Here is a 24,786-nt window from a genome sequence, read left to right on the forward strand (position 1 = left end):
TTAATTCTTCATATGTTATAAACCCTACCACAGTAGGGTTTCACTATCTTGAACAGAGTGAAGGAAAGTTTGAGAGGTTTCCACTTGGCACTTCTCACAAAGATACCTCTTACCCATTGGCCAAGAACTCAAGGCTTTTCTTTTTTTAATAAAAAAGCTTTTATTAGCTTTTGTTCTCTGTACTTGAGTTTGTATATTTTCTTTTGCCTTGTCATCAAGTTCATTGATCTTTTGCATATACAAGTAAGTTAAAATACTGTATATGTAGTCAGTCTTTTTCACATTTCATTTTGGATAGCTTCTACTGCTGTGTCAAGTTCACTGATCATTTCTTCTAACATGTATAATCTGCCATTAATCCCATCCTGTGTATGTTTTATCTCAGAAATTGTAGTTTTTGACTTAGGCCTTTCTTTTTATCTTTCATATCTCCACTTACATGGCTTACTTATAACCTATTTGTGACTTAGTATTTAAAGGGGGTTTCTTGTAGGCACCATATAGTTGACAATCTGTCTTTTTCTTGTATTTAGATCATTTGCATTTAATGTGAGAATTAACGTGGTTAAGTTTAAATTGATAACATGAGATATCCTATTTATCCCATCTGGTTTTTTGCTCCCCTTTTATTTTTCTACCTTCTTTTGAAGTAACTGAGTATGTTTTATGATTACTTATCTCCTTTATTGGCATATTAGATATAACTTTGTTGTTACGTGATTCCTTGAATTTACAGCCTGCATCATTAGCTGATGAGTATACGTTCAAGTGTTGTTATACCTCTTCATGTATAGTAACAGAATCTTATAGTATACTTCCATTTTCTGTAGCAAGATCAGCTTCATTGAAGAGACTCTTCTAGATGCTCCTAGGATACATATTTAGGGGATGGGTAAGATGGTTTTACATGATAAATCAACATCAGCATTCCTAACCCCATATATCTTTGGATACTTTACAGAATTAGAAGGAATTTCTGGCATTTAAACTTTATTTAGTGTAGGCCACCTTTGAGTCATGTCCAGTCAACCAAACTGTTAGAAGCACTCTAATTGAGCTCATACATTAAAGCCAGAATCAATTCGTGGTAAGCCCATGTTATTAAATATGCCTAATGCAAAACTATATTCCTTCTACCATGATCCCACAAATGTTTCCCAGGTTTTTAATGAACACATAAGCAATATTCAAAAGAGGTAAATACTTCAAGACTACATTGGGTTTATCCAAAGAATGCAAAGTAAATTAAAATGTGTCTAATTTTCTAAGCAATGTAATTTACCACTGTCTGGTTGTCATAACAAATACCATAGAGTGGATAGCTTAAACAACAGAAATTAATTTTCTCACATTTCTGGAGACCAGAAGTCCAAGATCAAGGTTCCAGCAGATTTGGTTTCTTGTGAGGATCCTGTTCCTGGTTTGCAGAGAACAATCTTCAATGTTGTCACATGGCCTTTCCTCAGTTTATCTGAACTGAAAAAGACAAGAGTTCTCTGGTGTTTCTTCTTATATGGACACTAAATTTACTGGATCACAGTGTTATCTTTATGACAAATTTAACCTTAATTTCTTCTTTAGCGCCCCATCTCCAAATATAGCCACACTGGGTGTTAAGGCTTCAATGCATGAATCTGGGGGATACAAACATTCAGTCTATAACATTCCACCCCTGACCCCCTGCTCCTGCCAAATCCAAGTCCTTCTTGCATTCAAAATACATGCATTCCACCCTGACAGCCTCAAAAATCTTAACTTATTCCAGCATTAACATCTATAGTCCAAAGTCTTACTTAAAAATCACCTAAATCAGATATGGGTGAGACTTGAGGTACAATTTACCAAGGCAAAATTCCTCTCCAGCTGTGAACCTGTGAAACCAGAGAAGTTACATGCTTCCAAAATACAATGGGGGAGCAGGGGTGTGAAATAAAGGAAACATTAACTAAATAGAGTTGGGAGGGCCTGTAGGGGGAGATCGCACACCCTGTCACTCATTGTTAAGAACCCCAAACTGGAAGAGACATACTTTCCATCTCCAACAGGAAGACGTTTCTACTCTACCACTCCAGCAGGAATATTGTCTCCTCTCCAGACAACCACTCAACCAATGAGAGACTATTACAACTGGGCCAGTGAGAAGCCACTACAATTTTGTTTCAACAGCCCCTCCAACTGCCTCCACCTTTTCCTCTATAAAAACCATTATACTCCTTTGTTCTCTGGACTTGCCTATGGTTCTGCCCTAGCTTTCATGTCCAAAATTGTTAATTCTTTTTTGCTCCCAAATAAACTTATTTTGCTGGAGAAATACCTGGTTGTCTATTTGTTTAAGGTTAAGGGTAGTATAGACATTTCTATATCTCTATGAAAGGAGTGCTGGATCCCAAGCAAATCCAAAATTAGCAACTTCCATTAGATCTTATTAAAGTTTGAGAATAACGGTCTCTGGTTCAGTGCTCTGCCATCCAGTTTCATAGGTGGGAATTATAACACTTTTGCTGGAATGAGGAAATCAAACCAGCAATTTCATGTGATATCCTACAGCAGAATGTAAAACTCCACAAAGAATGGGTTTTTTTATCTGCATTTATAGCTTTTGTATCCCCAGCAGCAGAACGATGTTTGATGTATAGCAAGAATAGTAAACATCTGTTGGGTGTGTGAATGAATGATCAATCCCTTTAGTTTGAAGGTACTCTCAGCCTGGTTGTACAATTACGGAGAGTGAGTTTTGCGCTGGGAATTTGGGCTGCAATATCAAACAGACCATTTGTCAGAGCTTTTGATTCAAGGTATTTGCCATCTTTGTGGAAGAAAAAGCTTGATTTGCCTTTGGTTCCACCCACGCCTTGGTGGAAGGGAGAGAGAGCCAAGCTTCTCCGTTGGCTCAGGCCCTCTTGCCGGCCCCCTGATCAACCGTGATGCCCATTTTCCTCCACCCGGCCATAACAAGAACTTTATAATCCTGCCCGTATTACCAACTCTCTGATCAATGCCATCTTCAGTGCATCTCTAAACCCTAGACTGGCCAAAAATGCCGCTTCCTCCACAAAGCTCCTTTGTCGTGCAGGGCAGCCTGCGGGTCTCAGCTCCCGCTCGCCACATAAGAACGCAGGATATGGTGAAGCCAAAAAGGAACACCCATGGAGCCATAGGTAGGGGAGTCATACCACTATATTCTCTCTGGCGGCATCCGCCTCTCTGCAATCCGCTCTTGCTAGCTCAGCCACCATCTTCTTGCTAGGCCCCCATTTTAGTTTAACGTAGCCACAGCAGTTATATTAGTGGCCAATGGCTCACTGGTTACAGCTGACGGCCAACTAGCCACAGCTGATGGCCACCCAATCACAGTTGATGGCCATTTACTACCTGAGCCAGCACCTTTCCACATGAGGCCGAGAGCCTGGAAACTGCTTTCTGGGGCTCTGTCCTCACACCCTTCCTGCCACAATTCCCAGGATAATAGTCCGTTCTCCACCGATTGTTCGGGACTGCTCAGATTCCCTCCCGGTGGAATTTACTCTAAGATGACCGCACCCGCTTAGCTGCCTTCTGGCCTTCGGCTCAAACTGGCTTAATGTCTGGGACCATCTCTGCCCTGCCTGAGGAGAGACTGGGGCAGGCTTGAGTTTCTGAGTAGCTAAGCAGTGTGTGTAGCACCCCTGGCGAATGCTGCGCAGTGGGGAGTCCCAGGGAGTCAAGTGGTTTGGGAATGAGGTTAAACAGGTAGTTTTCAGTAGTAGCTTCTCACCGTCTGGATGCTTCCCGGGAAAAGCCGGGAAAGGGCGATTACGCCGGCCCTACCGCAGTAGGTCGGAAGATGGCTGCTCCCGGTAAATAGCCTCGAATGGGGCGCGACAATTCTACGTCATAGAAGGACGACGTAAAGCCAGAGTCCGAGACTCCGGGATGACGCGTACTGACCTTCGTCGGCCGCCATCCTTTCAGCTTCTGAGGCTGCAGACAGATGTTGAGGTGCGGCCTCGGGGTTGTGGACCCTAAAGCAGTGTTTAGAGAAGTGATTCCATGATTTGTCTTCAGCGGGAAAACGTAGGTCAGTGGTCAGATCAGTGTCGGGTTCCGGGCGTTTCGGGACCACGGTGAGCGCGTTGGGGTTTTTGTTGTTCTGAAACGCACAGGGCCCTGTGTTGGGGGAAGCGAGTGGAAATCTTTGTTGGGGGTGGTCAATGTTGAGGGTTCCTGGTGGAGGGGAGTTAGTGGTGTTCTGTGCTGGGACGAGCAGTTGGAGTGTCTTTGTTGGAGAGTAGCGTTTGGGGTGTCCGTGGCCGGGGGAAACGGGAGCCGCGTTAGTGTTGGGGACAGCGTTTGGGGAATTCCGTGTTTATTGCTAATGGCATGCTTAATTTTAGAGATGGGGTTTCAGGTCCTCTTGTGTCCCTGTTTCCTGTCTATTCCTACTGAAATTTTGTTTTCAGGTTCATTGAGACCCAAATAATGGTACCCCCATCCTCCTAAATAAGCCTCTAAATAATCCAGAAAATAACTTTTGTTAAAAGTTAGTATATTTCATTTTTAATATTAGGACCAGGTGTGTAGGCATTGGTGTAGTTTTATACATTTTACTCTAACATCCTATCGTAACCATTTCCATATTACAAACTCTAGAAATTTCCTCTCTTTAAACTGTTGTAGTTGTGTTTCATCAAGTGGGTGCTTTAATTTTTGTAGACATAGCTACAACACTTTCAGGCACGTGTGATGGATTTCCTTTAACCCAAGTTACTTTCTTTGATGAGCTGTGGTGTTTTTCCATATGTGCCTTGGACAGATCTGGTTATGTTTATTCTTAAATAGTTTTCACTTTTGTTATAATTATAAATGGTGCCTTTTTTTTTTTCGTATGACCCTACTCCTTTTTTGTTTCTTCTAATTTTATGTAATGCATAAGAGCAAAAACTAAAAAGACATACTTATGTTGTCACCTCATTCTACTCATGTTGTTACTAATAGCTTCTAAGTTGATTCCTTTATGTTTTCTAGTTGAGCATTTTTGTCATCTGCAAATCTTTTTGGTCAAGTGACAAGGGTATGGACTGTGGAGTAAGAAGAGCCTGCTTCTGCCTCTGGTGAGTAGGTTAATCTCTGAGTCAATCTTCCTCATTTTGAAAAAAGTTGTCATAATTCCTACTTCATAGAGTTGTTATGAAGAGTAAATGTGCAAATGTTCTTTAAGTACAGGGTATAGTGCCTGGTATGTAGTAGAGTCTGAATAAATGATAACTGCAATTTATCAAGTTTTTGTTCCTCTTTCTCAAAGGCTTCCACCCCCGCCCCCAGCTTTATTGTGATAGGAATGACTTCTAATGTTGTATAAGTTTAAGGTGTACAACATGTTGATTTGACACACTTTATTGCAAAATGATTCCTACCATAGCATTAGCTAACACCTGCATCATATCACATAATTACCATTTCCTTTTTGTGGTGAGAACATTTAAGATCTACTCTATTAGCAACTTTCAAGTATAATACACTATTGTTAACTATGGTCACCATGCTGTGCATTAGATCCCCTCAAAGCCTTTTTAACTTTAAAATTACTCTCATTCATAGCTTTTCTCTCTCTTTAAAATTTTCTGTGATTTATGTTGCTAGATTCCCAATATTTTATATACTTATCCATAATGATTTGTTGTTTTAATATGGGGTTGGATTCTATTTGCCAATATTTTATTTAATATTTTTGCATCTGGAAATGAAAAGATGTCTTGGATTTGCTTCAAAATAATCCATTGGTGAAGGAGGAATGAGTGGTAGTGTAGTTAAAACAAAATTACGTTTGAGTTGATAAGTATTGAAGTCGCATGATGGATATGTGGAGTTTGATTATACTGTTCTTTGTTTTTTTGTATATGGGGTTTAATTATACTGTGTTTTTTTCTTTGCTTAAAATTTTTCATAATAAAATAAAAATTTTGCTTCTACATTTATAAGTGGAACTCAGCTGTACTTTTCTTTAAAAGTTTTTTCAAATATAACACTAAAAATAAAAAATAGACTATTACAGCGCCGTGGAAGTCCCCGCCTCATCCTAATCTCCTTTCTCCTCTCCAGAGGTACTTATCCTTAAAATATATTAAATTTGTCTGATTGCTAACATTATATAAATGGAATCATACGGTAATGTTCTTTTGTGTTTGGCTTCTTTTGCTCAATATTTTGTTGTGAAATTCATCTAAGTTGTTGCATAGAGATGCAGTTCATTTCTTTATAATATTCTGTTGTATGATTATAATCATGCAATGATTGTAATATTCCATTGTATGATTATATCCCAATTTATTTATCCATTTTGCTATTTACAGACATTTGGGTTACCACGGGCTTATGTCTATTATGAATAACGCTGATAAGAACATTTTTTTACATGCATTTTGGTGCTTGAACGTTCTGTTGGGTATATACTTAGTAGAATTCCTGAAGTGTAGGTTATTCTAGATACAAGGAGAAGTGTCAAATGCTCAGTCATAATGGGAGGTTGTTAACATACCTCTCTCAGTAACAGAACAAGGAGACAGAAGGCTCGAAGGCTGTAGATTAACAGGGGTCAGCAAACTTTTTCTGTAAAGGGGCAAAAAGTAAATATTTTAGGCTCTGCTGGCCAGATGGTCTGTCTGCACTTACTGAACTCTGCCACTGTAATTTCAAAGTATCCCCAGAACACATAAACAAATGGATATGGCTGTGTTACAATGAAACATATTTACAAAAACAGATCACCAGCCTGCCATAGTGCTGAAAGATTTGAATAACATGATTAACTTGACCAATATAAAACACTTCACCCAACAATTTTTTTCAAATGCACATAGAATATTTATTATTTTTCAAATTATTTATTTATTGAAGTGTAATTGACTTACAATATTATATTAGTTTCAGGTGTACAGCATAGTGATTTGATATTTATATGCAATACAAAGTAGTGGGCCATAAAGCAAATCTAAACAGATTTCAAAGGATTGAAATCATATAGACTATCTTCTCTAATTAATGGGGAATTAAGTGATAAAGCAATACCAAAATAAGTAGAAAATCCCAATTTGTTTGGCAAGTACGCCGTACACGTTTAAATAATCATCAAAAAAATATTACAATGAGTATGTGTTGAATTGCATTTTAATAATAATCCTACATGTCAACTCTTGTTGAATTCAACTAAAGCAGTCAGTGGAGGGAATTTATAGCCTTAAATACGTATATTAAAAAAGACGGAAGGATGAAATCAATGTATAAGCATCTATCTCTATTATTCTCTTTTTTCTAACCTGTTGATTAGTGTTTTGGAATGCTGCTTCATACAATTAGTAAAGAAAATTTTCCTCTTTTCCTGTGATCTGAGAGTTGATAGCATATTGGAATCGTGTGTCCTGTAAAGATGAGGTAGAACTCATCAGGCCCTGATAGCTTTCTATTTTTAACTTTTTTTCATGGAAATTCAGAGTATAGAGAGAATAGTACAATATGTGCCAGTCACTCAGTTTCAACAATTATCAACTCACGGCCAGTCATGTTCATCTATGCCTCTACCACTTTTGTTTTTCTTCTGGAGAATTTCATAACAAATTCAAGGCTTCATGTTCTTAAACTTGTAAATGTTTCAGTATGCATCTCTAAGATGTAAGGTCATTTAAGAATTTATAACCAGCAGGTCATTTTGCAATGTATCAAAATTAATAATAATTCTTTTATTCATCCACTACCTAGTCCATATTCAGTTTTTTCCTGATCGTCTCAAAGTTCTCTTTTTCCATTAGATTGTTTGAATCATGATCCAGATAATGTTCATGCATTTCATTTGCTTGTTATATCTCTTAGATCTCTCTTATTCTATAATAGTCCTGCTTCCATTTTTTCTTTTTTCCTTATACCTCTTAATAATTTGCAATAAGAAGTATACATCACCATTAATGTAGGATTCTTGCCTAGGTAAATATGGAAGTACTCAAATCTCTAAATTCAACTTCCCAGTTTATAGGAAAAATAAAGAGTATAGAGGTAAGGAAGAATAAGTTAGACTACACCATGATTAAGTAATCAGCCAAATCCAGAAGATAGGACATCCTATGCAACAAAGGACATGTTCCCTTCCTCTTCATTCCTTCCAAAGCATGTATGGCAATCAATTTTGTAATGACTTGGCAGCATCTTTACTTTTATTTCAAGTGAAGATTTATTTTTTAATTTAAAATTTTTTAATTTAAAATGTTTTAATTTAAAAATTTAATTAAAATTTTTTTAATTAAAAATGTAATTTTAAGTTAAAAATCCTGTGCTTATTGAAAAAAAAAGATGTAAAATTCACTTTCCCAATCTGTTGGATCAGCCATAACAATTAACATTGTTATATTTCCTTTTGTGAAGTGTGTTTACACACATACACACACAGACACACACACACACACACACACACACAGATATACTGTTTTACTTTTGCAGAAATGCAGAATCATATTATATATACGTAATGAGTAGAAATGTGCTTCGTTCATTGAGTTGGATATTATGGATATTTTTCAGTAAATGTGTGTTAACATGTTAAAGAATCACATACTCCATTAGATGAATTATAATTATTTATTCAGTTAATCCTCTATCAGTGGACCTAAACAGTAGTACCTTACTATATGTTTTTGCTTACTTTGTGACTATTTACTTTGCTTAAATCCCCAAAAACAGAACATTGGGTCAGAGGTGATGCTTATTTTGAAAATGTTCAAAAAAAAAAAAAAAAAGAAAGAAAATGTTCAATATGTAATGTGAGAATATCCCCCAGTAATATTCTACCATATAATACTGACAGTATTTATCAATATTTATGTAAAGGAATATTAACATTTCTTCTGTGTCAGATTCAACCCCTGACTAAAATCTTTTTTTTTTTAAATTCTTGTTCATTTAAATTACTTAGGTTTTCTGGGTCTACAGTAATATTGGGCAAACATTGATAATTTATTTACCAAACAGAATGGGTTGGAGATGAGCTCTCTGGGTATGGAGGATACTGGAGGGCTAGAGAGGGAGTCTTTGAGAATAATTTGTTGCCTCATGGGGTGAAAGCAGAACTCAAGTTGACCTCACGGTGTGGTGTCCTCAGGGTGTGAGTTCTGGCATGGCTCCAGAGCTTGGCTCTTGGGGAGACTGAAATCTGATCTGCTTCTGAGGCAAGGATGATGGGGCTGCCTGTGGAAGTTGCTGGCTGGTGTGCACAGTGATTACAAGAGCTGATTCCAGGAGCTCTGTTTTTGCAACTGTGAATGCATGACCACTCCACAGTATGGCCACTCACAGCACCGGGAAGGAAAGTTCTTAAAGTGTGTGAGAAGGAGAGTACATTTCTATTGTGAGACTTGGAAGAGAGAAATGGCATAATGGACAGAGGCAGACATAGATTCAAATTCCCACATGGCTGCTTAGAAAAGATGTTAACCTGTGTGGCACTTCACCTGACCAAGCCTCAGCTTACTGTTTAAAATGATGGAGATAATAATGAGTATCTTACAGATTAGTATTGAAGATTATATAAGACGCTGCTTATGATTTGTTTAGTACCTTGGTCTTCAAGTAGAATAATGGCCCCAGTACAACATACACAAATTTAGGTGCATGTGGGCACAGGTGTTTTTTTTTTCCCCCCTCTTTTTTCCCCCCTTTCTTCCACCTTCCCTCCCCCACCCCCTCCAGTTCAAGCCGTTGTTTCTCGGTCTAGTTGTGTAGGACACAGCTCCCTGGCCCATGCTGGTATTATAAGCCTTGCGCTTCCCCTCCCCCGCAGTTGGTCGCCAGTCGTTGGTTTGTTGCTCATAGCAGCTCATGGAAGCTCTCGCTGGCTGCCTGCCAGCCACTCACGCTGGCCACCGGCCACTCATGGTGGCACACAGTAGCCCTGCAGCAGCACACAGCAGCCAAGGTCAGCTCACACCAACCTTTGGCTGCTTAGGGCAGCCCAGCTCCAGGGAGAGCTTTGTTCACAATCTTAGCTGTAGAGGGCGCAGTTCACTGGCCCATGTGGGAATCGAACCTGCGACCTCTGCATTAGGAGCACAGCACTCCAACTACCTGAGGCACTGGGCTGGCCTGGCACAGCCACCTTTTAAGTCAGTTTCCAGAGTCACCACTCTATACATTACTTTCCTAAAGTTGATCTATGTGAAAACTTGGCTGTGGACAAGACCATGAGCTGGTTTTTATTTCCCATCTCCTCTTTCACATCCATTCTATTCCAACTTTACCAAAAAAAGACAGTCCTCTCGCCCATTCCATATCTTCCTATGGAGCACAGGTCCCGTGATGTAAAAGCTTCCAGGTGTAAAGAGACAGGTGAAATATTAGGGCCTAATGTTAGAGTGAGTCCACATGGCAAGAGAGAACTGTGGTCCTGGGTACATGTCCTCTTGTAACTCAATTTGCTTTTGAACCCACAGGTTCTAGTCTACAGGAACAAGATATTTTTAGTACTAGAAGAAGAAGGTTCCAGGTTTGGGAGAACATCGTTTCTGGCAGCAGCCTGACCTGAGATATCTGACCGCAACTTCCTGGCAGGCTCAGAGAGACAGTGGACAGAGCACAGCCTAGAATTGCAGTGTTTCTTTAGAACTTGACGAAATGATCAAGGCCCAGGTAAGGTTTGTTTTACCTATTTTATCCTTTGTTTCCCAGTGGATTTATGGAAGCTTCTAATGTCTGATGACATGAGACAGTATATGTTGATAAAACTTAGGATCTGTCGGAACATTAAGTTAGATATAATCTTAAAAACAGGACAAATTAGGAAGTCTGAGATATGTAAGTCATAGGGTTCACACATAGTTCTTAATGTTGGGACATAGATAAGTGACTGTGTAAGATCCTGTGGGTTGCCTTAGCTTTTAACTTGCATCTACTTTTCTTGGCAGCCATAATAACAAGATAAAAATGAAAAGCTGCATGATTTGCAATGTCTGTGAGGAGTAAGCAAACAAGTTCTTAGGGGAAGTAAACATTTCATTGCTCTTAGATCTTTAGAAATTTCTTTTGCTGGCTCTACAGAGAGATTTTATGGTAGACAATGTCCTCAATATTAGTCATGTAATAAAGGCATAGGAAGTTTCCTTTGGCTTTTTCTTGCTGTGTTCCTTGGAGTAAGCTAAGGGGCTAATGCCAAAGCAGAATTTGATTGGGCAGAATTCTTCAAAAGCAGTGTGCCTTGACGACAGAGCCTTCTGGTGATGCGACGTTAGCCAGGGGTAAAGCCTGGATTATCCAATAGAATGAATATGCTGCTTGACCTATGAGTGGTCCTCCATGAAGAAAAATTCTCTCAACTAGATTTTTGTTACTGATTTGACAGGAGACACCTGAAAGTTCCGTTCTTTGAGAACAGCTTGGTGTACAGATATTGACAGAAATGTTCCCTTCCTTTTTTTCTCCCCCCTTCTTCCTCCTCCCATACCCCCCCCCCCCCCCCCCCGGTTCAAGCTGTTGTTTCTCAGTCTAGTTGTGTAGGACACAGCTCCCTGGCCCATGCTAGTATTAATGAGCCTTGCGCTTCCCCCCCGTCCCCCCCACCCCCCATCCCCGCTGATGCAATCGGTCGCCAGTTGTTGGTTGGCAGCTCACAGCAGCTCTCGCCGGCTACTGGCTGCCGACCACTCACGCTGGCCACTGGCCACTCATGGCAGCACACAGCAGCCCATGGCAGCTCACGCTGACCTCTGGCTGCTCACGGCAGCCCAGCACCAGGGAGAGCCATTGTTCACAATCTTAGCTGTAGAGGGTGCAGCTCACTGGCCCATGTGGGAATCGAACCAGCAACCTCGGTGTTAGGAGCACAGCGCTCCAACCACCTGAGCCACCGGGCCAGCCCAGAAATGTTCCCTTCTTAATCCCAGGTTAAAAAATGAAGCCAGAGCCAATTATTCTTGTTTTGGTCTTTGTATTTTTAATTACTTAAATGATACATGGCTACATTTGCATGCAAGAGATTCAGGCAAACACAAGTTTTGCACCAAAAGAGAACATATCCTTTCACCTTTTTTCTGCCCAACCTTCCACCCAGGGGGTAACAAATGTTAGTAGTTTGCGTCTCCAACCAGTTTCTTTCTGTAATTGACGTGTGGTAGAATATATTTATATACATTTTTATATGTGTACATTTGTGTTTATACATATATGATATATATAAAGATATTTTTACATGTCTGGGACCGTATTATAGATACAATTTGGAGGTTTAATCCTTTTTGCTTAATAGAATGCCTTGCATATTATTGCTATAACTATGTTTACATCTACGTCATTGATTTTAATGTTTGTTTGTATTTTATAGCAGGGAGGTGCTGTACTGTCTGCTTTTGATGGATGTTTAGATTATTGATAGTTTTTCACTTACATACAAATAGTGGCCATTCTTACTACACATTGTTTTGTGTATGCAAATAGTATTCTAGTACTCTTATATGTGAGGGAGAACTAATTAGTAAAATTCCATGTGCTCTGGTCTGAATGTTTGTGTACTCACAAAATTTGTATGTTGAAATCTTAACCCCCAAAGATGATGGTATTAGGAGGTGGGGCCTCTGGGAGGTGTGTAGGTCATGAGAGTGAAGCCTGCATGAATAGAATTAGTGTTCTTATAAGAGAGACCCCACAGTGATCCCTCACCCTTCCACCATGTGAGGACATAGCAAGAAGGTGCCCAATATGAACCAGGAAGTGGGCTGTCACCAGAATACAACCATGCTGGCACCTTGATCTTAGACTTCCCAGCTTCCACAACTGTGAGAAATAAATTTCTGTTTTTATAAGCTACCTAGCTGAGGTAGTTCCTTATAGTAACATGAATGAACTAAGACATGTGGCCCTATGGTATGTGAAATAGTCACAGTGTGCAGAATTTCTCCTGGGGAGAATGATCACAACATGCTGTTGTTCCTTTTTTCCATATCGTCTATTCCACCTGAGATTGCATTGGAATTTGTTATTTACAGGGATCGTTATCATTCGAGGACGTGGCTGTGGGCTTCACCTGGGAAGAGTGGCAGTTATTGGATTCATCTCAGAAGGACCTCTACAGGGATGTAATGTTGGAGAACTACAGCAACCTAGTGTCATTAGGTAAGGACACCTTCACAATTGGTTGCCTTTTCTTTCTCATTCAGTGAACTCTGTAGGGTTCCTGAAATATTTCATGGTTTGGACTAAAGCACTGTGGGTGATACATTTTTATTGTCCTGTTTGGTCCCAGAATATATGCTCTTCCTTTCCAAGTAAAAGTTTTTACTTTACCAAGTACAAATGATATGGTACCTGAAATACAATTTTCTCGTTTTTGTAGATTCCCCAAGTGTAAATACTTGGTGCCACGTGTTCAGTGATTTCCCTTTCACAGGATGTCAAGCTACCAAACCAGATTCAGTCTTCCAGTTGGAGCAAGGAGGACCACCATGGATAGCAGAGGGAGCAGCCCATAATCCAGCCTGTCCAGGTGAGTGAGTGAAAACCAAGAAATTGGGGAGAGATGACACTAAATTTCCAGTTGGTCAGTGAAAGGTTGACACTTTCGAAATGTTTAGATAACTTTTCTTACCGCAGTTGGTGACTCAGAAACCTAACACCTTTCAGTGTCTCTGTTCTTTGTTGGGGCTGGTCATCTTTTCCTGCTGTTAAAGGGTGATGTTTTCCTTTTTTCAATTTTCCAGATCTTGTTTCAGTCTGTCTTGATTTCTTACTTGGTTCCATTCTTCCCAGCATGCTCCTGTCTTCTCCATTTCTTTTTCTGCAGCAGGCTCACTTTCTGTTCTCCACCGTACTTGCCATGAAATTCCTCTCTTTACCCATACAGCTTGCTTTGCACTTAGCACTGCTCTCTACTTCTGCCCTTTTGACAGGGCCAATATCCCTCTCTGACAATCCACCTCATCTCTCAGGGCACCTCTATCTACTTACCACTCTCTGCTTCCCTAGCTTCTAGGTGCTGTTTTTTGAATCTTCTGCTTGATTCTCATATTAGAAGTGTGACGGGCCAGCCGCCACAAGTCGATCAGTACCTAAATGGGGGAGTGGGAATGGATAAAAGACACTCATACAAATGCTGATGCGGCCGGTCTTCAGTGATGCTGAAGCCCCGAGTTTATTTTTCTTCACCAATATATGCAGTTTGAGTACGTGCAACTTAACAAAGAAAGCATGCATTACCTTAACAAATGTAAATTTTAACTTTTTCATAGAGGATACAAAATCACTGAAACTCCCAAAAGTAATTATCTTATCAATTACCCTGAATAGCCATCAGTCTTCTGTGTCCGGGAACTGGCCGCTCCCACCACATTCCTTAGCAGCCTGCAAGCACCCTCCAGGTGCAGGCAGAGACAATGCCTTAGGTTAAGCATAAACCGAGCCATTCTATAAGGCTCAGAGTTATCTGCAACCATGGCTCCCCACATAAAAGTTTAATTCCTTCTCAAGGCCTAAGCTCTCTTCTTTTCTCTTCTGAAGAGTCCCAGATTGACCTCGGCCGTTAATGTCTAATGTGCACTCTAACCCCCTATATGTTGCGAGCCACTGCCCCAGCTGCCCTGGGAAGTCCTACTTCCTGTATGCGAAACCAGAATCTTTCTTTCTCCCAGATAATGTTTTCACCATCAAAGAGTATATTTATATGTACCGAAGACGTAAGCTGTCTGTATTCCGACAGGTATTCCCAAGTTGAAATCTCTCTTTCTATACTCTAATCTGCCCTCTAACTCTATTTTACCCACACCCAGAATAATTACCCAGGGAACTCCTTTTTCCTTCAGCTTCAGTGTCAGAACCTGAGACCATGTTTTATCCTGGTGAATCCTTTTACATTTTGCACATTTTATTTAGGTTCTGCTCTACACCCTGGTGCCTCATCATTTTTGAGTTGCCTGAGTAATCCCTATTTGTTCTATTATTTCTAAAGGTTTTTGCTGTTCCTATTCACTTTTGTTGCTTGAAAAAGCCTTTGGAGAATTCGAAACTCTCAATTCCCACCTCAAAGTAGACCATGATAATTAGACTTGCATTGTTTCAATTGCTGCATACATTGGCTCATTTCAGTTTTTCTCTTAGTTCCTTTTGGTGTTACAGCTGCATTTCTCTGCAGGTGGGGGCATTAAAGCAGAGTGGAACTTGATGAGAAAACTTGAGGAGTGAGTGTTGGTTGGAAACACAAGAGGTCAACATACAGAGGGTGCCAAAAAAAATGTATACACATTTTAAGAAAGGAAAATACTATTAAAATTATAATACTCAATATATATACTGATAACAAAAGATGACTACAAGTCACATTTGACTTCTGCAGTTACAAGAGGTGGTCAAAGTGGTTACCATCAACGTCTAGACACTTCTTTTTTTTTTTTTTAAGATTTTATTGGGGAAGGGGAACAGGACTTTATTGGGGAACAGTGTGCACTTCCAGGACTTTTTCTCCAAGTCAAGTTGTTGTCCTTTCAATCTTAGTTGTGGAGGGCGCAGCTCAGCTCCAGGTCCAGTTGCCGTTGCTAGTTGCAGGGGGCACAGCCCACCATCCCTTGCGGGAGTAGAACCGGCAACCTTGTGGTTGAGAGGACATGCTCCAACCAACTGAGCCATCCGGGAGGCAGCTCAGCTCAAGGTGCCGTGTTCAATCTTAGTTGCAGGGGGCAGAGCCCACCATCCCTTGCGGGACTCGAGGAATTGAACTGGCAACCTTGTGGTTGAGAGCCCACTGGCCCATGTGGGAATCGAACCGGCAGCCTTCGGAGTTAGGAGCACGGAGCTCTAACCGCCTGAGCCACCAGGCCAGCCCTAGACACTTCTGATTATAAAGCAACGTTTGAGCAACGTTAACTAAAGTGTCTACTTGAATACATTTTTTTTTTTTGGCACCCTGGTATATTTAGAGGTTGAGAAGGTAAGAACCCAGCCAAGTAGAATGAGAAGTATCCAAGCTATGGTAGGAGGAGAGTCAGAAGAAGATGTCCCAGAAACAAGTGACAAACATATTCCAGAGGAGGAGGAAATGATATGTTTTATTGAATGCCACAGATAAAGTCAACCTGAGGACTGGCATCTACACATTTGATCACGTTGCATTTTTACATCCAGATAGTGCCTTCTTTCACTGTGAGCTCTCTTTTTCTCTCCATGAGGCTTCAGTGCACACTTGTAACTTCCTCTTTCCTGACTTCCTGTCTACGTTGTCTCTACATCGTACTAAGTCACGGTCATATATTTTATTGTATTATTTAACTGGTTGTTATGAGGCTTCTTTTTCCATATAGAGGAAAGGGTCTGTATCTTATTCTTACTTAGTATAAATAGCATTACATCCATTCATCACATCATTCTCGAAAGCAGGTTTTGTTTTGTATCTTTTTTTTTTTTTAATATTTATATTGGTTTTTCTTTTTCTTTTTTTTTTTTTATATTGGGGAACAGTGTGTTTCTCCAGGGCCCATCAGCTCCAAGTCATTGTCCTTCAGTCTAGTTGTGGAGGGTGCAGCTCAGCACCAATTCTGGTCACCGCTTGCAATCTTCATTGCAGCGGGCACAGCCCACCATCCCATGCGGGAATTGAACCAGCAACCTTGTTAAGAGTTCATGCTCTTACCAACTGAGCCATCTGGCTGCCCTTGTTTTGTATCTTTTTTGCCTTAATTTTATTTTTTAGTCAGGGATATGTGTAAACTATGTGGAGCTTTTTCAACCCATAGGCTTTGTCTCTTGAAACTCAGCTTTTGATTTGCTAGATACGGGGAGTAATCTGAGCATATGAAGTTTGAAAGGCTTGCCAGGAAATTCTGCTTTGATCCTTGTAGTTGAAGAAGCACGCTTCTCATATGCTCCGAGAGATTCAGATCTAATGAATGACAGAAATACCATCCAAGTATAAAAATCCCCTTTGGAAAGAGTTGACCTTGGTGCATACAATTTAAAAATTTTTAGCATTTGATTATGAGGCATAGACAGGGACACTGCTTTACAAAATCAGAGAAAATTGAGCTTTGATAAATGTTACAGAGAGAATAAAGAACTTTTTTTGGAAGCATGATAAAATAATTTCTGCAAGAAAGATAGCGTGGTTTGGAATAAAAATAAGGGAAGGCCTTATGTGTCAGTAATGATGTAAAAAAGAAGACTTTGGAGATGGAAATGAGGAAGCTGATGTGGGAAAGTATTAATAGATTGGCCTGTAGAAGACTACCGTGTTTCCCCAAAAATCAGACCTAGCCAGACCATCAGCTCTAATATGTCTTTTGGAGCAAAAATTAATATAAAACCAGGTCTTATTTTAATATAATATGTATATTAAATATATATGTTTAATATAACATATATATTAAATATAAATATATAGTATATAATATAGTACCCGGTCTTACATTAACTTTTGCTCCAAAAGACGTATTAGAGCTGATGATCCGGCTAGGTCTTATTTTTGGGGAAATACGGTGTGTAAAAGGAAATGGCTGGTTACTCTGAATTTTATGTTAATTATTGGCTTAGAAAGTGTGGGTTTGGTTTCGTTTTACTTTTTTTTGCCAGTTTTATAGAGCCTTGCTTGATAGCTGGATTGTAGCATTGTAGCAATAACAAGGCATAGCCTAGAATTCTAGGATAAATGAAAGATAAGGCAGTTGAATGTTTCGTTCTTGGTTGGGGAATGATTCTTCAGAATCTCTTAATTGATGGGTATCAGAGGTGATGTAGGAACAGAGATTAAGGAAGAATGTAGCATTAGTTGAATATAAAAAATTTGGAGATGACTATATTAAGGAAATCATAATAGCAAATATAAGATATGATGATCTATACCAGTGCTGTCCAGTGTGTTGTCCACTGGCCACAGATAGCAATTTAAATGTAATTATTGTTAAGTAAAATTACAAATTCAGTTCTACTGTCACTGTAGCCGTATTCAAGTGCTCCATAGCCATACATAGCTAGTGGATACCATATTGGAAAACATAGATACTGAACATTTCCATCATTGCTGTAAGTTGTATTGGACAGCACTGTACAAGTCACAGTATGATTAAACTTATTGGAGAAGATGATATTTCAAGCAGTCAGTACAACTGTAACTCTTCTCTGAGACGTGGGCAAATGGCGCAGGGACCTATTTTTAATTTCAGATGGACATACTCATGTATGTGTCTGGATATGTTGGACCTTATGAAGTTATATCATAACTACATAGAAGTTAAGTATTGACTACATACAGTATTACTCTAAATACATAGTTGGTGTTTTTAGGAAAGTTTAATTTCGGCATGCAGTTGGGGTGAGAGGGGAGAGATTTAGCAACAAGGTGATTATTGAATTTTCTATCACAGTAATCTTGGAATGAGATAGTATGGATCCTACACTCTGATTTCACAATTCTAATCCTTTGTTACTAAAACCCACATTGTTCATTTGTTTGATAGGCATAGATAGGGTTTGATGTCTCTGGATGGGCTTGTCATATTCTCTGTGCATATCTCTCGCTCAGAATTTTAAAACATGGTGTGCATGAAGCCATTGACCTGGGCCGCCTTCTTTTTTTATCCATTCTTCCTAAATTGTCTCATCTAGTCCCATGCAGTCCAAATATTTAAATAATGTTTATATATGCATTAAAATTGTTAGCTTATGCCTAGACCTTTCTCCATACTCATAGATCTAACTGGTACGTCATATTCTTTCTTGAATATGTATTATGTCAGACCTGATCTGTGTCTCAAAATGGAGCACTCATTCTCCCCAAATGCCAAACCTATCTCCATAACCTTTCTAGTTTTATTAAATAGTACCAGTACCTACAGAGGTCTGACAATTAAGTTTGCGAAATTGCCACCGTGCGCTTATATTGGCATCACTGTATAAACAGCTCGGTAAGGTTTCGTAACCTTTGGTTTAAGGTTTGGTATATCAGTGTCTCACAGCTGTGTTCGTGTAGACATGTGGCGGTGTCTTGCTGAGTGGCACTCGTTATTGTGTGTTTCTGTGTGCTGTTGTGAGAATGTCTGAGCTTGAATTAAAGCAACGAATGAACATTAAATTTCTTGTTAATTTGGTAAGAGTGGAAATGAAATCAGGGACATATTAGTCCAAGTTTATGGGGATAATACCATGAAGAAAATGGCAGTGTACAAACGGATTAAACATTTCTCTGAGGGGAGAGAATGTGTCACTGATGAAGAAAGGTCAGGGCAGCCCATAACAAGCAGAACTGACGAAAACAATGCAAACATTCATCAAATTGTGTGTCAAAATCGTGTGTGAGAAGCATAGCAGACCAAGTAAACATCAATAGACAAATAGTTAGGAAAATCTTAACTGAAAATCTTGGTATATGAGAAAGGTGTGTGCAAAAATGGTCCCAAAGGAGCTCACCAATGAACAAAAGCAAAGGAGAGACGAAATTTGCCAAGACCTTTTGGAGAGGCAGCACGGTGTTTTGGGTTGTGTTATCACTGGTGATGAAACATGGCTGTACCAATATGACCCTGAAACAAAGTGTCAAAGTGCACAGTGGAAGTCATCCAATCTCCACTACCAAAAAAGTTCCATCAGTCCAAATCAAGAGTAAAAACGATGTTGCTGACCTTTTTTGATATCAGAGGGATTATTCATTATGAATTTGTACCAACTGGACAAACAGTTAACCAAGTTTACTATTTGGAAATGCTGAAAAGGCTGCGTGAAAAAGTTAGACGAAAACGACCTGAACTTTTTGCCAACAATTCATGGCTCTTGCATTACAACAATGCAGCATCTCACATGGCACTGTCTATGAGGGAGCTCTTAGCCAGTAAACAAATAACTGTGTTGGAACACACTTCTTACTCTCCTGATCTGGCCCCCAATGACTTCTTTCTTTACCCAAAGATAAAGGAAATATTGAAAGAAAGGTATTTTGGTGACATTCAGGACATCAAGTATAATACGATGAAAACTCTTAACGGCCATTCCAGAAAAAGAGTTCCAAAATTGCTTTGAAGGGTGGACTAGGGGCTGGTGTTGGTGCGTAGCTTCCCAAGGGGAGTACTTTGAAGGTGACCGTAGTGATATTTAGCAATGAGGTATGTAGCACTTTTTCTAGGATGAGTTTACAAACTTAATTGTCAGACCTCATAGATGCTTAAGTTACATATTTGGAAGCTATCCTGGCTGCTTCCTTTTTCTACCCCAACATTTGTTCTGACATCTCCATGATAGTCATTCATGTTGAAGCTACTGTTATGTCTTGCCTAAACTCCACCATAGCCTCCTGTGTATTCTCTCAACAATTTCATCTCTCCAATTCATGCTTATACAGTAGTCATGTGACCTTTTGGAGATATCAGTTCAGAATGTATTGTATTGTATTCCTGCCAAAAAATGTTTGGTGGCTTACTGCCATTGCTCTTAGCATAAAATCCAATTTCTAACAATGTCTTCCTACATGATCTATATGTTCTCAATTCTACCAACTTTTCCAAACCTATCCATTTCTACTTCACTCAAGCTTGGGATAGTCTGGGTACTCCAGCCTCTCCTGTTTCTTGATCCTGCCTAAGTTTTCTATGCCTCTAGGTTTTTCACTGGCTGTTCCCTCTTCTTGGCATGTTCTTCATGTAGTTATTTGCATGATATTGCTAACTTTCATCCTGTGATGTCAGCTCAACTTTTCTTGTGGATGACTACTTTATGTAAGAGGGACCTACCACTACCCTACCTCCTCCTCCATACCGTTTTTTGTATTCTTTAATTTTCTTATTATTTTTTGCTTGTCTGTTCATTCTCACTCCCTTGCTTTATCTTTCTCTCTGTTTCTCACATTACTAGAACGACAGCTCCATGGAGACAAATATATCACTCATTTTTAAAGTTGATCTAAAGTGGTCAATTTGGCTCAAACTCTTATAAAAATTCAGAGAGAAAAAGCTGCACTGAAGTGACTAATATATTCTAATACAACATTCTAATGTATTCCCAACACCAGCCCATTCAGTGTTTGTTGGATGAATAGATCCATCCTTTTCATCTTCTTTTGTTCTGTTCCAGTCACAGTGTCATTCTCTTTCTACTTCTGTCCCCGTTTTGCAAGGTCCTATTTGAAAAGAAGCCCAAGAAATACTTATTCATTGTAGAGTATCTATCATTTTTTCTAAAGTGGCTGTTTCTCCTTTTGCTTTTTTATAACATTGTCTTTTTTTTTACAGAGCATAGGATATATTTCCGTAGGGTACATTTCTCTTAGACTGGGATCTTATAAAAGGTAGCCCAAACCATGGCATTTTTGTATCTTTTCCCCCCTAAAATTATCATGGATGTTTTTATTCTTCTTTTTCCTAGAAGAAATATGGGAGATTGATCATATGCAGTGGCACCCAGAAAACCAAAACGAGATTAAAACTTTGGAAAGATGTCAACAAAGTTATGCACTTGGAAATAATTTCGATTTATGCAAAAGTCTTGTTCCTTTAACACCAAGACACAATAAGTTTGGCTCACATTGTGAAAATTTGAAATCACATTTAGATTTTGTTATCCAGAATAGAAGATATGCAGGAAAGGATTCTGATGAGTTTAGTGTCTGTGGGAAATCATCTCTCTACATCCAGCATGATAAAACTCTTACTGGAATTAAATATCATGGATGTGTTAAACCCAGTAGCACTAAATCACAACTCAGGGACCATCAAAAAACTTATCTAGGAAAGAAACCACACGAATGCAGTCAGTGTGGGAAAGCCTTCTCCAGAAAGGCACAGCTCATTAGACATCAGAGAATAGAAAGAGGAGAGAAACCCCATGGATGCAATGAATGTGGGAAGACATTCATGAGGAAGATTCAGCTCACTGAACATCAGAGAACTCACACAGGAGAGAAACCCCATGAATGTAATGAATGTGGAAAAGCTTTTTCCAGAAAGTCACAACTTATGGTACATCAGAGAACTCATACAGGAGAGAAACCGTATGGATGTAGCGAATGTGGCAAAGCCTTCAGCCGGAAGTGCAGGCTCAATAGGCATCAGCGATCTCATACCGGAGAGAAACTCTATGGATGCAGTGTGTGTGGGAAAGCCTTTTCCCAGAAGGCATACCTCATTGCACACCAGAGACTTCATACAGGGGAGAAGCCTTATGAATGCAATGAATGTGGAAGAACCTTCTTTTTTAAGTCAGACCTGACCAAGCATCAGAGAATTCATACAGGAGAGAAACCTTATGAATGTAGTGAGTGTGAAAAAGCCTTCAGAAGCAAGTCAAAGCTCATTCAGCATCAGCGAACTCATACTGGAGAGAGACCATATGCCTGCAGTGAATGTGGCAAAGCCTTTGCCCACATGTCAGTCCTCATTAAGCATAAGAAAACTCATACACGAGAGAAAACTACAAATTCACTGAAGGTGGACAAAGCTTCCTCCGGGAGTCATAGCTCTTTGTATGTGAGTGAACTCTTACAGAAGCAAAACTCTGTGAACACAGTACCTGTGGAAATGTCTTCTGCAGGAACTCAGCCCTTATTAAACATCGATGAGCTTTTAGGAGGTAGAAATGTATTGATTGTGGAACAGCCTTTTCCAAGAAGTCAAGCCTCAGTAGATAACCAGGAGTTTGCACAGGGAATAAGTCTTGCAAATGCAGAGTGTGTGACCACACCTTCAGTAGTAAATAATTATGTTTTATATGTTACAGATATTGTATAGGAAAAAGTTCTCTGATACCAGAAATGTGGAAAATCCTTTAGCAAGAATCCTGCACACATTATATATCAGAGCTCACTTAGGACAGAAATGCTATGGACACAGTGGTTCTGTTAGAAGTTAGACTTGTTTAATATCAGTGAAATCATTGAACAGAAATGCAGCTATTGTGAGGAAGACTTTGCCTGGAGGTGATATCGTAGTTGCTATCAAAGAATTCCCACTAGAACTTTAGGAAAGAATGTGATGGTTTTCAATGATAAATTGTACCTCTTCCCATGTCAGCATAGGAGAACTATAGAGATACAATGTGGAAGACATTTTTAGTAAAATGTGGAAGAACTCATAGGAAAAAATACCCCCCAAAAAACAATAAAAGGTGGAAATTCTAATACCAAATTAACTCGTGTATCACAATTTTATAACTTGGGAATCTGGGAAAGACTTCTTTAATAAATGAAATCTTTTTGGATACCAGGAATTGCATTAAATAATGAAACCCTATGAATGTAATGAATGTAGAAACACAACTGTATTAGATTCTTATGGCTGCTTTACAGTTTACCACGAATTTAGAGGCTTAAAACAATACAAGTTTACTATCTTACAGTTCTGGACGTCTGAAGTCTAAAATGCATCTCACTGAGCTAAAAGCAAGGTGTTGGCAGGGCTGCATTTTTGGAGGCTCTAGGGAAGAATCTGTTTCTTTGTTCTTCCAGCTTCTAGAAGCTGCCCAGTTTCCATGGCTTGAGACCCCTTTTCATCTTCAAAGCCAGCTACAGCTGCTCAGCTCTTTCATGATTCTAATTCTGATTTTTCTGCCTCCCTCTTCCACATTTAAGGACTTTTGTGATTACACTGGGCCTACCCAGATTATCCAGGATAATGTCCCTATCCTAAAATCAACTAATTAGCAATCTTAACTCCATCTGCTACATTTATTCCCCTTTGCTGTATAACATAACATATTTACCAGTTCTGGAGATTAGGATGTGGACACTCTGGCCCCCATTGATTCATATCCATCCCACATGCAAAATGCATTCACCCTATCCCAACATATCCCAATGTCTTAATCTACTACAGCACCAACTCAAGGTCCAAAGTCTCATCTACATCTTATTAGCTCAGAAGTGCCAAATCTCATCTAAATCAAGTATCAGTGAGGACTCTGGGTACAATCCATTCTGAGGCATAATTCCTCTCTATCTGTGAACTTGTGAAACTCAAGAAACAATTACATGGCCCCAAAATAGTTCATTTTATCTCCTACCTTAATTTCCCTTTGTCATGGAATGTAACATAGGTTCTGGGGATTAGGATATGGACCTTTTTGGGAGCCCATCATTCTCCTCACCACAAAAACGTTAGATTGCAGAGAATTCACACTGCGATAAATTCCTACTTAGCCATTGAATAAATTTGGAAAAACATGTTCCCAGAGAAGCAATTACCTATAGTAATTATGATCTGAATACATTAATTCTTTTTTTACATAATCAGAGAATCTTACACTGTGATTGTTGCATATGAAATGCTCTTGGGATGTATAAATCAAATTATCAGCACTGGAATAGAGCTCTTAAATATCCTAAAGGAACGTGAGATTTATGATGCTGAGAATGTTGCCAAACATACATTGGTATCTATTCTGAAATTCTATAAATTAATATATCCTATTCTAAGTATAGAATGCATGCACCCAAATACCAGTATTTTTCGCAGCCAATTCCAACAACTCCTTTTTCTTTAACAATAAATATTTAATGTATATACCCTTCACCTTAAAAAATATACAAAATATATGAATGGACTGTTTTCAGATATTGGATAATAGGGAGCTCAGGACAGCTATCCCTGAGAGAAAGGAAACAAATTAAGTGAGCCTTTTGATTGTATCAGCTTACTGCCTGGAGAGTTCCATTCTGCAGCATAGGAAGGAGAAACTCCGACAGATCCCAGCTGTCTCCCTCAACTGAGATGGAATTTAGAGTATGAAGGATTCAAGATGGCTCAAATTCGTGGGGCAGATTACAGGAGAGGAGAGGACTGCACCCAGAGAGTGAGAGCTCCAGAGTTCTGTAGTGTTCCCCCA

The 24,786-nt window shown here is 39.3% G+C and overlaps 1 protein-coding gene and 1 long non-coding RNA gene across 10 annotated transcripts in view; one reads left to right on the forward strand and one right to left on the reverse strand.

The window, feature by feature from the left end:
• Positions 1-662: 662 nt before the first annotated feature.
• LOC148757523 (uncharacterized) lies at positions 663-3,860 on the reverse strand. The gene is made up of 3 exons (XR_016022187.1): positions 3,755-3,860; positions 1,351-1,476; positions 663-868 (listed from the first exon to the last, which is right to left on the reverse strand). It is a non-coding gene; the product is annotated as an uncharacterized LOC148757523 (long non-coding RNA).
• A 51-nt stretch (positions 3,861-3,911) lies between these two features.
• The window catches only part of LOC148757524 (zinc finger protein 577-like), a 55,706-nt gene continuing 34,831 nt past the window's right edge, over positions 3,912-24,786 (forward strand). For 4 of the 9 annotated variants that reach the window (XM_088800486.1, XM_088800488.1, XM_088800478.1 and 1 more), the window contains exons 1-5: positions 3,912-4,103; positions 5,005-5,090; positions 10,449-10,644; positions 12,993-13,119; positions 13,340-13,489. In XM_088800486.1, coding sequence (XP_088656612.1) covers positions 10,630-10,644; positions 12,993-13,119; positions 13,340-13,489 — 292 coding nt within the window. In that variant the 5' untranslated portion in view covers positions 3,912-4,103; positions 5,005-5,090; positions 10,449-10,629. Of the gene's footprint in view, positions 4,104-5,004; positions 5,091-10,448; positions 10,645-12,992; positions 13,120-13,339; positions 13,490-21,333; positions 23,169-24,786 lie in introns of those variants that run through there. The other 5 variants (XM_088800480.1, XM_088800482.1, XM_088800484.1 and 2 more) reach the window with 4 other exon arrangements.

Source organism: Rhinolophus sinicus, chromosome 8 (genome assembly GCF_057876585.1).
Source record: "Rhinolophus sinicus isolate RSI-liver-muscle chromosome 8, RSI-T2T, whole genome shotgun sequence".
Lineage (NCBI taxonomy): Eukaryota > Metazoa > Chordata > Mammalia > Chiroptera > Rhinolophidae > Rhinolophus > Rhinolophus sinicus.